The sequence below is a fragment of the Podospora pseudocomata genome, chromosome 6 (assembly GCF_035222375.1).
Source record: "Podospora pseudocomata strain CBS 415.72m chromosome 6, whole genome shotgun sequence".
Classification (NCBI taxonomy): Eukaryota; Fungi; Ascomycota; class Sordariomycetes; order Sordariales; family Podosporaceae; genus Podospora; species Podospora pseudocomata.
In genome coordinates, this window is record NC_085890.1 from 3,020,006 (window position 1) to 3,033,093 (window position 13,088).

Genomic DNA, 13,088 nt, shown 5'->3' on the forward strand with positions numbered 1-13,088 from the left:
TTTGCAAACGAAATTTGAAACAGCAGAAATGTCGTCGTCGAATGCTTTCCTCGCCACCTCGCGCGCCCCCGGTCGCCCTCACACACTCGATTGGCACCCGGGTGCGTGGTGGTTTGCGGCTGGAGTTGTAAGTTTTTCACCCAAGCTACTGACATCTTCGACATGATTGTCGCTCTGTGCCTTGGACTCTTTGATCTTTCAGTTTCAGCCCACCCCAATCCATCACATTCACCACACAATCTTCCCTTGTTCTTCCCTAACCTGGGATCGCTAACAAGTCTTGAATGCCAGAACCCCGATCATACTGACCTGGCCCGGGCCAAAGAGAACGCGGAGAGGGTGCAGAGGGAGAGGGTGGAGGTTATGAGGGCGAATCCCTGCCCCCAGGGACTCCTTTGTGAAGTTGCTTCGGGACGAAGATTGTAAGTTTCCCCACACATTTTTGACTCTGGCTTTTTTCTCTTGTTACTTTTCTTTTTCTTTTTAAAAAGAAACTCTAATATTTTTAGGGGAACGAGTCTTGCCCGCACGCGTGAGCCCTCCCGCGACGCCTGTCCGCGCCTTTGTCAGCAGCTCGCCCGAGCGCAAGACGGGCGTGGCCAAGCCCAAAGTTGCCGTTCGCGAGCGCCAGGGGGGTAGTCCTGCTGAGATGGTTTTAGGAAATGTTGGGATGAAGGAGAAGGTTGGGAGGGTGGGGGGTGATTGGTTGAGGCAGCGGAGGGGGTGGTCCAATGCTGTAACGGGCACAGATTGGATTGGGGTGTTCAAGCAGTTGGTGGAGTGGGTGGTTGGCGAGGTGGGCGATAAACTCACTGTTGCTGGGTTTATGGTGTTTTTCGCGCTGTTGTGGGCCGTGGTCATGACGGTGGTGTGGATGGTGCAGGCGGTTGGCCAAATATGGCATACCTGGTACGGGCAGGAGAAGATTGTGGTCTTAGAGGAGGTTGATTCGGAGGACAGGGTTCGCCACAGACCGGCTTTCCTGGATATCAATGTGGAGGAGATGGCTGTGAGTTTGCTTGGGAAGCGGAGGGAGAAGGGCACCGGTGTTGTTGGTGCCGAGGCTGAAGATATCGAGGCGTTTAGGGGACGGCTCAAATCTTTCGCTACTAAGCATCCGAGTCGTCGTGGGAGGAGCTCACCATAGGCTTTATGCCTTTCCCAACACCCAACAGGCATCATCACTAACCGAGTGGGCATTATTGAAACTCGGCGAGGCGCAGACAAACGCAAACGACACCATTGGCGGGCATGATCAGCATCCGAGTGCGCATTATCGAAATTCAGAGAGCTTTCTCAACAACCCAGGCGGGCATTATCGAGGGCTGGGTCAGCGTTGATGCATTGGAGGTTATTTTGAATGTCCTGTCCGCGACCGCAAGAGGCATACGGGCCATCCAAGTGGGCATTATCGAAACTTGGACCGGCGCTTTGAAGACCCAAGCGGGCATTATCGAAGCTTGGGCGGGCGTTTAGAGTGAATTTGGGAGGTCTTTAGTCATTGGAAGAAGGAGTATGGGCCGTTCAAGTGGGTATCATCGGAACTTGGATGGGCGTGGGAGACCTGGGCCGGCGTCATCAAGCTCGGGCACGCATCTGCACATGATTTCGTCACCTCTCTGCATCGTCAGGACATTATCTATCTTTGGGCTAGGGATGGGTTGGAACATTTTAAAGGTCTGTGACGCAGGTTGCTAGGGGCATATCGGGTTATAAAAGGTGTTCAGGAGATTGCTTTATGGGTAGCTGGATACCACCCAGCTCTTTTGTGTTGTTTGTTGGGCGTATATATATATTACGGGATGCCTTTGGTTAGATGATCTTTGGAGATACCGCAGGAAACCCGCCTCCCCCACAGAACGGTTGAAGACTGCCAGCAATATATCGCTTAGCCCGAAGTGAGACTATTCCCAATGACGTGATACCAGTCCCCCCGCGTTTGTCCCTTTTGCTCCGCGCTATGCCCGCCAAGCCGTAACGTTGTGACACACGGTTCTTTATCTGACGCGCCCTTTGCTGAACTCGAGCAGAATGCTTACCTAACGCACACGGTGTTTATCTTCCTGTTTGAGCCGCTTGCGTAATTCATTGCCGTTTCCTGGGCTTGATATAATAAGGCCTGCTAGAAACCGGCCCATACACCGTTGAGCATCATCAAACCCTCACCAACAACATCAGCAGTCATGGCCTCCCCAGACAAATCCCAAGAGCAAGGAAAGGGCTTCACGCTCTCGTGCGAATGCGGCTACATAACCATGACGACCCCCTCCCGCACCCCCTCCGGCATGGCACATTGCCACTGCCGAACATGTCAAAAACAATCAGGCTCGGCGTTTGGAACCTCTGTTTATTACCCCACCGACCAAGTCTTTCCCTTACCCGTGGACTTGGAGGCGAAGTTGTCATTGTTTGAGCACGGGACTGACAGCGGGAACACAATGAGATGTTATTTCTGTCCCAAGTGCGGCGTGAGGATTATGCACCAGGGAATTCTGCCAGATGGGAGCTGGAGGGAGATGATGAGCTTCAAGGCGGGGACGTTTGATGACTGGCCTGAGGAAGGAGGGCTGAATTGGGAGGGGATGGGGGCGAGGCACATCTGGACGAGGAGTGCGAGGATGAATCTTTGTGGGAATTGGGAGGCCTGGGAGAAGTATCCGGATGATATGGTTGATAAGAAGACGGGGGAGGGGGAGGGGGAGGAGAAGAAGGCGTGAGGTTGGGGGGTTGGCGGAGAGGGTTAGGGGTAGGGTTGGGCGAAATTGGGTCGGATGTACTCTGGCTTTCTGACGATGCGTACGATGTTTAATCTATCAACGAACCCTTATGTTATGTAATCGCAGTAAAGCAGAAAAATGAGGTACCAGTGACTCAGATACCACAATGTCATCCTCAAAGTCATGGGTGTCGTCATTCAGGAACAGTCAGACCCTGAAAGCCAATTGAGTGGGGCAGTTATGCACGCCAAACTTTGTGCCTGGGCAGAACCCTCGTCAGAGTGGCCCAATTTCCAAACGGCGCCTTCTTTCTCCAGACCATGCGACCGTTGCAGCAGCTTTCCCGATCTTCGTTCAACGTCCTTCGTTCACGCTTTGTACATACAATGGCTCCAGGTCAGTTCCTCTCCTCGTCTTCTTGCCCTGATAGCGCTGAACCCGGCCTTCCGCGTTTTCTGCCCCGCCATTTCCGAACCATCCGAAATCTCGAGGGGCATGCGCACCTTGACGAACACCGCTGATGTTCCTCGACAAACAGTCCCTGATTCTCGTCCTATCGTTATCTCCGGCCCCTCCGGCGTCGGAAAGGGAACTCTCTACGGCCGCTTGTTCCAAGTATGACCTACCCTACCCACGCGCAACAGTTTCCCAGCACGAGACCACGAGACCGACGATGTTGACATGACCCGTCTACTCAGAACCACCCCGACACATTCACGCTTTCCGTTTCGCACACCACACGTGGCCCCCGCCCCGGTGAGACCGATGGTGTCCACTACCACTTCGTAACAAAGGAGGCGTTCGAGGCGCTCAAGGCAGCTGATGGGTTCGTCGAGAGGTAACACGCCCGCCACACAAAGATCTACACAGAGAGGAGGAAGAAAGCTGACTAATGCCTTCGGAATAGCGCCAAGTTTGGCGACAACTACTACGGTACCTCAAAGCAGACGATCGAAGAGCAAAAGGCCAAGGGCAAGGTGACCGTGCTTGATATCGAGGTCGAAGGCGTGAAGCAGATCCAGGCGCAAAACTACCCCGCGCGGTATGTCTTCATTGCGCCGCCTAACGAGGAGGCGCTGGAGCAGAGACTGAGAGGGAGAGGCACCGAGAGCGAGGAGAGCATCCAGAAGAGGCTAAAGCAGGCCAAGGTTGAGCTCGAGTATGCCAAAGTGCCGGGAGTGCATGAGAAGATCATTGTCAACGATGTAGGTTCAGGGTGTGAGTCTGTCTTGGTTGCAAAGAGAGGTGCTAACGTTCTGGGTGTCTAGGATCTGGAAAAGGCGTACAAGGAGCTGGAGGAGTTTGTCTTTGCGGAATCCAAGGCGTAAGGAAGGTTTGGAGTTGGAGTTGGTTGGAGTTGTATAGATGGAATCCTTCAACCTCGTCGTCAATTTCGAACGCTAGCATCCAAGTCCATGTGCTCATTCCAGAAGAAGGTCGCCACTGTTTGACAATGCGGCTGACTACGAGGCAGTTGAAGAGGTGCAGGGGACTTGGATCATCTGTCGTCTTGACCTGCGATTCCGCCTTTTTGCATGTTCAATTCGGTGTCTTTTCGTCTGAACCTACGAGCCGTACCCCATGACAGACTGGTTGCCGCCCTTCCGCTATTCCTTTCGCTTTCCCTCCTCTGTTTATACTTTGACTGGACCTCCTCCCTCTGCTTCGACGTGGCCAACTCGAAATGCTTCTCTGAAGACGAACCACCACGGAGCACCCGCCATCAACACAATCAACGATGGACGGAACATCTACAGAAGACGATGCCCTCTCCGGTATGGTTGACATTTTGTCTCTCGCCATGGACAACACATCTTTCAGCTCTACCACTAAACCAACCGCGACCTTTGAGCTGTTCAGTCAATTCCCCGCCGAGATACAGTGGTGCGTCTTCGAACAATTGCTCGACCTAGAAGGCCTAGGACGTGGCCCAGCAGTGCACTTCCTAACCGGTTTCCCCAGAACGTTGGCAAAGGCACTGTTCAGCTCTGACCCAGACGAGAGGATGGATACAGGGCTCAGGCATAACTTTGCACAGGGCATCGACTTTGTAACTCATGATACCATGAGCCTTCTCGGAAGTTTCAAGCGCACAGATCGGCGCGGACGAGAGTATATCCCAAACGCCATCCCTCATCACATTCGTCTCCCGCAAATTGCCCAAACATGTTCGCTCGCAACGCGTGTAGTCCGAACTCACCAACAAAACAAGACGCCAGTTGGCCTGCACGGTGGCAGGTCTATTCTCGTCAACGAAGAGGATGACTTGTTCTAATTCGACATCCTCGTCCTGTCAAAGAAGCCCCGCTCAGACCGTGTTTTGCATCTCAGATCGGCGAACACCATCAACGAAGAGCTGACGGACTGTCTGATAAGTCCGGTCCCCATGGTTCATGGTGCAGATCTTCTCAAGGGCGTCCGCCGCTTGGCTGTGCCGGGCTGGGTGTCAAAGCTGACCGATGGCGGGTGTCTAGGGTGGCATTTCCAGCCGAAACGGCAACGTGATCTGGTGGATTACATTGATAGCTCTTGCTCGGAAAGCGATTCGGAAGATTACGATTCCAGCGATTGGCTTAAGAAGGTGCCCTGTGACAGGTGCGGTCGCGTTATGGGAGGACATTTCAAGGTCACCTGGCCGGAGGAATACGTACTACTGGCTGCCGCTTGGCTTCCTGCCCTCCAAAGCATACACTATGTTGTTCGTAACGAGATTCCACCGCCGGGTTCACTCGGCTCTGATTACGCCCCCTGGCGGGCCCTGGCAGGTCCGAGCCCGCAAGAACCAGCCTTGGTGTTCGGAGATAGTTGGGTGACGACCGCTACAGCAATGTACCGACATAGAGGAAATCGCAAAAGCTCCCGATTCAGCACAGTGGGGGCTGAGCCTGCACAAACCTTTCAGTCTATCGGAGGATCCTTGGTCGAGCTGTTTGCTCCTATTGACTTCCACGTCTTGCTTCACGCTTTCGTCACAGTGCCATTTTTCGATCTGGATTGGGCAGCATCGTTTCCTATGGACAGTCAGCTTCTCAAGGTGTGGAAAGACAAAATTCCCCATCTGAGCTTGAGATACCTCAGATGGGTGCCAGAGGGGTCGGACTTACTTCCTTGGAAGGCGGATCTGAAGCCGCATGGTACACCCAAGAAGAGGCGACAATGAAAGCGTCGATAGGCTGTGTCTTAGAGATCGAGGGATCGTCGTATGGATTGAAGGGGGAGATGTCAATCTTCCGGCCCTGGTGGCTTGTACTAACTTGGGAAGAGTATGATTGATGGGGTTTGCTGGAGCATTGCAGGTGGGGTTGAAGATGGCCGCGGCATAGCAAGAGACAGGGTTTCAATGATTAAGTCTCCAGCAAACTTTGGCATCGAATTTCATCCTCCACTTGAGAAAGCCTTTTGTTTTCATCAAAGCTGAAGGTCTTGGTGTCCGGTCCGCATTTAACTAACCCTAAGGCAAGTTATGCATACAGTATGGTACCACAATAGGAGAAAGCCTGTCTCAAAGTCCACTCGTATGGAAGTTGTGGAGGAGACTTGCAGTTGGACTGACATCAATGCCTTCTCCATAGCCGGCACACTATCATCTTTCCATGTCACTTTCCACGTTTACTTTGCAGGCTCTGGTCGGCTCGGTGTGTGGGCTCGGTTTGTGGGCTCGGTGTGTGTTTTCGCCGTATTTTCGCAAAACCAAGAGTGATGCGAAGGCGGTGGCCTCCAGTGGTAGGAACCCTCCACAACGCGTACCAACTGTCTTCTCTTTTTCGAAACTGCAACATCTTGTTCGTATTACCCGTAGAAAGATCACCAGAGGAGCCATTCTTTCTGACCATTCACTTGTGTGTTATTAATCGGCATCATGGAAAGCCCCGCCGTTCAACCGAATAGCATAACGGAGATGTTTCGGTGGAAGACGGATCTGAAACGGTGGATGGAGAAGAAGATTGATGGTTAATTTTGCATTTGGCGGGGTTCATATTTTGCACAAACAGCGTGTCTATACCGGGGTACTTTGAGCATCGTGGACTTGGGATGTCAGCGGTTAGGAAATATACCTAGACGACATGGCAAACGATCATTCCTGAGATGACCACGCCATCCGCCCCCAGTTTCCGCCCTTTCTGGTGCAATATGTTCGTTTATCCGGAAAGTATTCGACAGTTGACATGACAATGGATTACATGATGTCTCCACGTGGTAGGTAGCCTACGACCTTTTGCCGCAGTCTTCCTCCTACACTTGCGTTCATCAACCTCTGTATTATCTGTCCTCGTCCTAAGCGACTTCCTACGAGGCTTTAGCAAACCCGAGACCCAACACCAGCGTAGTTTCCTGAACCTACCTACTCTTTTGCTCTATGCCCGACGCCCGCCATTCCCATGGCTGTTTCTGGCTCAATCGACTCTTTTTCAGTCACCACGAGCAACAACAACCCCGACCCAGCTGAAGATGTTACTCCTCCTACCATCACGACCTTCGAATACTTCGTCAAACTCCCCCCTGACATACAGTTTTGCATATTTGAGGAGCTCATAGCCATGAAAGGACTCTGGATGTCCCTACTATCCACTTCTTTGCTGCCTTTCTAACCAGTTTGTAGCCCTTGTTCAGTCAGCGAAAAGAGAAGAAGCATCAAAAGGCCACCGACGCCCTGTGCGAATTCTTCAAGAATGTCCGTCGACCCGTCGCGCGATTCCTGTTCCTCACCCATCGCCGATTCCGAGATGGTATCCGGTTCAGAAAGTCTCTCCGAAAGCGTATACTTTTCATGACGTTCGACCAATATCAGAACATGGTGACACCCTCAGATCTCCCCTCCTGGTTTGGGTCTCGTTACTGTCAGTTGCAAGAAGTTGAAAGTGTGTGTCTTACTGCGAAAAGAGTTGTCGAAAGACTGCATCAGGCTCACCAAAGCACATTACCCTTTCACTTATACAATAACCAAACAGTTTTCGCGAATACCGAGAACGACATATTCCTCCTCGAGGTGTTAGTTCGCGCCTACGAGAATTACCCCGGAGACGTGGCCTGTGTAAGACAAGCACTTGTGATAGAGGATCACTTCGGAGACCTTTTCAGGATACCACCACTTGTGCTCCCTGGCTCTAACCTTCTCATTGGGGTTCGTCAGCTTGCTTTTCGCCTTTGGGCATATGAACAGGATGAGGGACCCGAGCCAGGTGAGACTCAATGCCGGGACTGGAGGTGCGTCCAGGTATCTTACGAGGAGGAATTCGCGACTATATCACTAAAAGGCGGCCCCGCCGTCTATTGGTGGGACAGTAACTCCAATGATTATGAGGCGACAGTGTGTTATAGCTGCTCTTAGCCCGCTGTTAACCACCATGCTTTCGGCTCCCGGCAGATAGAAGATCTGCTAGTCACCGCCTGCCTCCCTTCCCTGGAGTCGGTCAACATCATTGTTCATGACGACGAGAACGCTGAAGTCAATTTGCTGGACTCGGAAGATAACTATCCGTGGCGACTGCTCCCGTACCCGAACTCAGACGATAAGCATCCAACAGGGAAGCAAACACACATATTCATCCCTGCGTCGCCTTCCTTTTTCAGCCGTCTGGAACTGGATCTCTGCCCCTGGATGCAGCAGGCGCCTTTGAAAAGCTTCGGCTATTTTGGAGGATCAATGACTGAGTTTTTCCTTCACTACGAGACTTTTCGATGGATGCACACTCTTATGTGACGTCAGTTTTGCGGCATTGTATGGCGGGACGAGATTTTACTTGATGCCGATGCCAAAGGAGCAAGGAGAACAAGGGCCATTGGACTGCGGTTTCATTACCTACGACCTGTGACAGGAGAGTAATGTGTGCAGTCTCAATGAACCCAGTAAGTAATACGCAACACGCGGAAAACGGACATCCGAGACTGTTGCTCTGCGGCCGGGATCAACGTACTCCCGAAACGACAAAGGACTTGGAATTGAAGATCTTGGGTGTATTGGGGGGGAGGGGGGGGGGAGAGACAGGTTTGACTGTTAACCATCACCACTTCTCTGACCAAGCCTCTGGGAATCATTGGGAGGAAGAATGTATGCCCGGAAAGGTACGCTGTTGGCGTGGTATAACTTGGGATTAATTTTGACACACTCTTGAACGCTGTTGCTTCAATACAATCCCATTGCCGTGTCACAGTGCATTGACTCAGAGATTACCTACACTCTCTGGTCAGTAGCTTGAATTCCATCCTTCGACGACCTCCTCTTCACCCCTTCCAGTTCCACATCGAGCACTTTGTCCACGTTCTTCTGAATCTTGTCCTGCATCTCCTTGCCCTCAAACATGAAGCTGAGTTCCTCAAGTGTGCGGTTGTGTGTCTCAGGGAAGAGAAGATACACCGTAGCAATCTCGATCAGAATCCAGACGCAGTACACAATGTAGTACTTCCATCCAATGGCGTCTAACGCAATGGGGTTGACATATGTGTTGAAGAAGACCGCAAATCGGACCGTCAACTGCTCAACCGCGATACCCTTTGCGCGTTGTTGATAAGGGAAGATCTCAACCATGTACGTGTATGCCAGGGCGTTCCAACCAATGTTGTAGAACCTACCCCGAATGTCAGTCAAATCTCCCATGTCAGGACACAAAAATACTCACGGCGAATAAACAAAAATAAACACCAGCACCGGTATGGCCGCAGCGCTACTATTCTCAATCGTCGCCCTCGCGCTCGCAATAGTCCAAACAACATACACCACCGCCGTCCCAATCGTGCATATCAGAAACATCCTCCTCCTCGGAAACCTCGGCGCGATCAACGCAATCGGCACAGCATTGATAAACCCCCAGCAAGTATTGCTCAGAATGACCTGCTGCACCGTCCTATTATCCGTGATGTTCACCAACGCCAAAATCTTCTTCATGTAGAAACTCAACAACCCATTCCCTGACCACTGCGTGAAAAACCCGACTACCGCTGCGAGGAGGAAACGACGTCTCATGGCAGCGTCACGGAAGACATCCCCCCACACAAACCGCGAGGCAAGTTCTTTCTCCGCCGCAATGGTGGATTGAATTTGCGCGTATTCCAATCTGACAAACTCGTCCCCGTCTTTACCCTCAGAGTGGTATTTTTGCAGAATGGCAAACGCTTCCTCACCGCGGTCTTGGCTGACGAGCCAGCGGGGTGACTCGGGGCACCAGTGCATGAAGCCGAGTTGGAACGCGCTCGGGACGAGTTGCAACAGGCTGGGGAGACGCCAGGCCCAGGTTGATTCCATTTGAAAGGTGCCGTAGGTTGTCCCTGCTGCAATGATGGCGCCGACGAACCAGGATGCGTTGAAGAGGGATGTCATTACCGCGCGTTCGTTGGCGTAGGAGAGTTCACCGATCATGGAGGAGGCGTTTACGATTGCGAAGGGGATGCCGAAGCCGAGGACCCAGCGGGAGGCGAGGAACATGTCGCTGTTGCGGGCGCCTGCTTGGAGGCCAGCGCCCATGCACATTATGAGGGAGGCCATGAGGATTGTGCGGCGGCGGCCGAGGTACTGGGAGATGGTGGGGATGAAGGGGATTGCCATGAGGGCGCCGAGGGAGTACATTGCGTTGAGGAGGCCGAGGCGGGAGGAGGTTGGGTTGTCAAAGTCTATGGGGGGGGTCACCGCGTCAGTGTAAGGGATACGGAGAGGGGATAAGAGGTAACGTACAGTCAGTCCATGATTTGACAGCCTGGAGACTGTTCATCATCGAGCTGTCAAACCCAGAGGTCCATTCCACCCCGAGGCCAGTCGGCACAAGAATCAGATACAGAAAGCGAAGGTTGGGTTTCTTGTACCAGGGGACGTCATCCGCCTGCGCAATGCGGGTGAGCCGAGGGTCGGCATGTTCTTCTTTGGCGCCGATGATGGCCATCTTGGTGATCGTCGTTGCTGCTCTCTGTCTTGCTCTGCTGTGGTGAGGATATCCGGTAGAACGAAAACTTCACGGCAGGGTCATCAATTACTTATACCTCATCACCCCCAACAATCTCCAACTACCCGGCAGCCGGGTATGTTACATGCATTCCCCCCATCCTGCCGTATCATCTTCCCCTTCCTGATCAACAAGCGGATCCTCCACCATACGTTGTGAGCTCAAATCCTGCCTTGTAGGTAAGGCATCTTGCACCTCGATAACGTGACGATCCTACAGGTCGGGCATATTTTTGTTAGAGAACCGATCCCGCGAATCAAATCGCTAAGTGCTAAGTATCGCCTGAATGGCACCTATGTACCGACATGCCAAGTCAACTGTTTGGAGTTGTTTCCTCCGACGTATGCGGGGTTGGCTTGTCTGCCCTGCCGTGCCCGGCCGACGGCGGATTTTGGGGAACGCGGGAGGGTGACGGGATGCAACAGTGTTACGTGGGGACCGGGACAGGTGTGACCGAAGAGCAGGGGGTGGTTCAGGTGTCGGTGTTCGGGAATAAGGAGCAATGCCGCTTAGCTAAGAAGGATATCAAAGGCTTTGTCATGCGAGAGGGTCAGTAAACAGAGGAACAATGGAACGGGAGTGGATTAAAACATTAGTCTATTTTTAGGTTTTGCCTGCGTATCTTACTTTGTCTAGGTTATCTTGCCTCTATCATTATGGCAAGGTGAGATTAGAAATTAGTAGTAAGTAGCCACTGGCCCGCCAGTGATGCCCGAAGCTTGTTTCTGTGTGCATAGTACAGATATTAGTGTAGAGTTGGCGTGCTCACTTGCTACACCTGTGTTTTGCTGTTTGGGTCGCTGGCAAAGCGAAAGTCAAAGAACAGAGGATATACCCGAGCAAAGGCGGCCCTAAGATCCTCTTCTGTCTTGGCACCGGTGACCACGATCTTTCCGGTTGTAAAAATGAGAAGGGTTGGACAGGAGCGAGGTGTCCCATCTGCTCGATAGCCGAGATACTGCTTGAAAGACAAGCCTGGGAAAATCTCGGGGACAAAAGAGGCGCCAACAGTGACATACTTGTTGGCTAACCCCTCAAGTCTGATGTTGAAGCCAACATTGGCACTGCCAATGATATTCTGGACAGTGAAGTCGCGCAATTTCGGAGTGAAGCCACATTTCTGGAGGGCGTAAGCGTGTTTCTTAGCGGCAAGGCGAGCCAGGGCTTCGCTCTTGGCACCTGTGACAACCATTCTGCCCGTTGCGAAGATCAGTGCTGTCGTTCGTGGATCGCGGATGCGCATGATCACAGCATTGAAGCGACGCGGTCTGTATTCGACATTGCGGGCCCGTTGGGCTAGGTAGTTGAGGTCAATGCGACAGTCAAGGTTGACGGTGACGACGAAGTTTTGAAGTTTGGGAATGGGCCAGCCTGGAGGGTACTCGTGGGATTCGGTTTCTGGGATGATGTCTTGACGGCTGTCCATCTGGTTAGAGTCGGCCATTTTGAGAAGATCTGTTGTGCTGTTACCTTGTTATGTTGAAACACTTACCGTATCTGGCGGCGCTTGGTGAATGAGTTAGTAGGAGGTAGCCAGTTTATGGAGGCAGGCTGGGCGATGTTATATCTGATAGTCTTACTTCAAGACAAAGACTCCGACATCAAGACAATTAGAGGACAATGTCATTGTCGAACACAAAGGCCCTCTGTCCACGCTGTGGGTCCAAGTATGACAATGCATTTGTTGAAATTTCGGTGGGCAGGTTTCGACCTTGAATTGTAGAGCAATATCGGAGAAGCCTTAGATAGATAATTGCGGCGGTGTTTCGGGCAGGAGCTCGGGTAGGCATGCGACCTGTGATGTAAACGGGCAGTTCGGAAACTCTGGAAAGCTGGAAAGGCATGAGACGGGAACTGGAAAATGGAGCAGTGAGGATCAACTAAGCGGTGGCCCGAGCTTCGTGGCGTGCTCGCTAATCTCACTAATGCTAGCGCCCCCTGCTGCCAAGTTATGGGGCATCAATCGACGAACTAGCCACCGGAACACCCCGCCCGATTTGCCAACGTCTCCATGGACTCGACATCAAACATCATGCAGTTTTCAAAACTCTTGACAGAGGATGATTGAACCTAATAAACTCTTTTACTCGTCGGCGCCGCCTTGTTTTTCAATCTATGAAGGATCGCCAAAGAAGAACGAAATGACGTGCATGATTGCCGTCTAGCCAACCCTCTCGGGCTCGGAGTGATGGCCCGAATTGACTTCGAGGCCGGCCCTTGAAACGTCAACACCGAAGCGACTGCCTGCGCTTGACTTAGCTTGTTTCCCCGCATGTCAAGATGGGAGCTACTGGCCAAACGTTCTGCTCAGCATTAGCACCCGCAGTCTCGAAGCCCGGCACGGGCATACGATCATGGCGATATCACCAATTTTGACCTCTGAAGACCCGCTGATGACGGAACAAAAACAGCAGGGCCCCCTCTTCATCACCCAGACACC

At 52.4% G+C, this 13,088-nt stretch overlaps 8 protein-coding genes across 8 annotated transcripts; 6 read left to right on the plus strand and 2 right to left on the minus strand.

The window, feature by feature from the left end:
- Positions 1-28: 28 nt before the first annotated feature.
- On the plus strand, positions 29-1,147 carry QC762_607585 (uncharacterized protein; the record flags this gene model as incomplete). Its single annotated transcript, XM_062892441.1, has 3 exons — positions 29-127; positions 292-397; positions 510-1,147. 3 exons carry the CDS (start codon positions 29-31, stop codon positions 1,145-1,147), a joined length of 843 nt encoding a protein of 280 aa, XP_062740987.1.
- Positions 1,148-1,515: 368 nt separating this feature from the next.
- QC762_607590 (uncharacterized protein) lies at positions 1,516-1,698 on the plus strand (the record flags this gene model as incomplete). Its single annotated transcript, XM_062892442.1, has 1 exon — positions 1,516-1,698. One exon carries the CDS (start codon positions 1,516-1,518, stop codon positions 1,696-1,698), a length of 183 nt encoding a protein of 60 aa, XP_062740988.1.
- Positions 1,699-2,183: 485 nt separating this feature from the next.
- QC762_607600 (uncharacterized protein) lies at positions 2,184-2,717 on the plus strand (the record flags this gene model as incomplete). Its single annotated transcript, XM_062892443.1, has 1 exon — positions 2,184-2,717. The coding sequence occupies one exon, from the start codon at positions 2,184-2,186 to the stop codon at positions 2,715-2,717; it is 534 nt and encodes a 177-aa protein (XP_062740989.1).
- A 320-nt stretch (positions 2,718-3,037) lies between these two features.
- Positions 3,038-4,045, plus strand: GUK1 (guanylate kinase; the record flags this gene model as incomplete). The annotated part of the gene is made up of 5 exons (XM_062892444.1): positions 3,038-3,113; positions 3,256-3,332; positions 3,416-3,555; positions 3,625-3,922; positions 3,986-4,045. 5 exons carry the CDS (start codon positions 3,038-3,040, stop codon positions 4,043-4,045), a joined length of 651 nt encoding a protein of 216 aa, XP_062740990.1.
- A 410-nt stretch (positions 4,046-4,455) lies between these two features.
- Positions 4,456-4,992, plus strand: QC762_0098660 (uncharacterized protein; the record flags this gene model as incomplete). Its single annotated transcript, XM_062884163.1, has 1 exon — positions 4,456-4,992. One exon carries the CDS (start codon positions 4,456-4,458, stop codon positions 4,990-4,992), a length of 537 nt encoding a protein of 178 aa, XP_062740991.1.
- A 111-nt stretch (positions 4,993-5,103) lies between these two features.
- Positions 5,104-5,877, plus strand: QC762_0098670 (uncharacterized protein; the record flags this gene model as incomplete). Its single annotated transcript, XM_062884164.1, has 1 exon — positions 5,104-5,877. One exon carries the CDS (start codon positions 5,104-5,106, stop codon positions 5,875-5,877), a length of 774 nt encoding a protein of 257 aa, XP_062740992.1.
- A 2,826-nt stretch (positions 5,878-8,703) lies between these two features.
- On the minus strand, positions 8,704-10,588 carry QC762_607630 (uncharacterized protein; the record flags this gene model as incomplete). Its single annotated transcript, XM_062892445.1, has 3 exons — positions 8,704-9,283; positions 9,335-10,322; positions 10,384-10,588. The coding sequence occupies 3 exons, from the start codon at positions 10,586-10,588 to the stop codon at positions 8,890-8,892; spliced, it is 1,587 nt and encodes a 528-aa protein (XP_062740993.1). The 3' UTR covers positions 8,704-8,889.
- An 832-nt stretch (positions 10,589-11,420) lies between these two features.
- Positions 11,421-12,455, minus strand: QC762_607640 (uncharacterized protein; the record flags this gene model as incomplete). Its single annotated transcript, XM_062892446.1, is given in 3 exon segments — positions 11,421-12,066; positions 12,141-12,215; positions 12,229-12,455. 3 exon segments carry the CDS (start codon positions 12,327-12,329, stop codon positions 11,421-11,423), a joined length of 822 nt encoding a protein of 273 aa, XP_062740994.1. The 5' UTR covers positions 12,330-12,455.
- Positions 12,456-13,088: the final 633 nt, after the last annotated feature.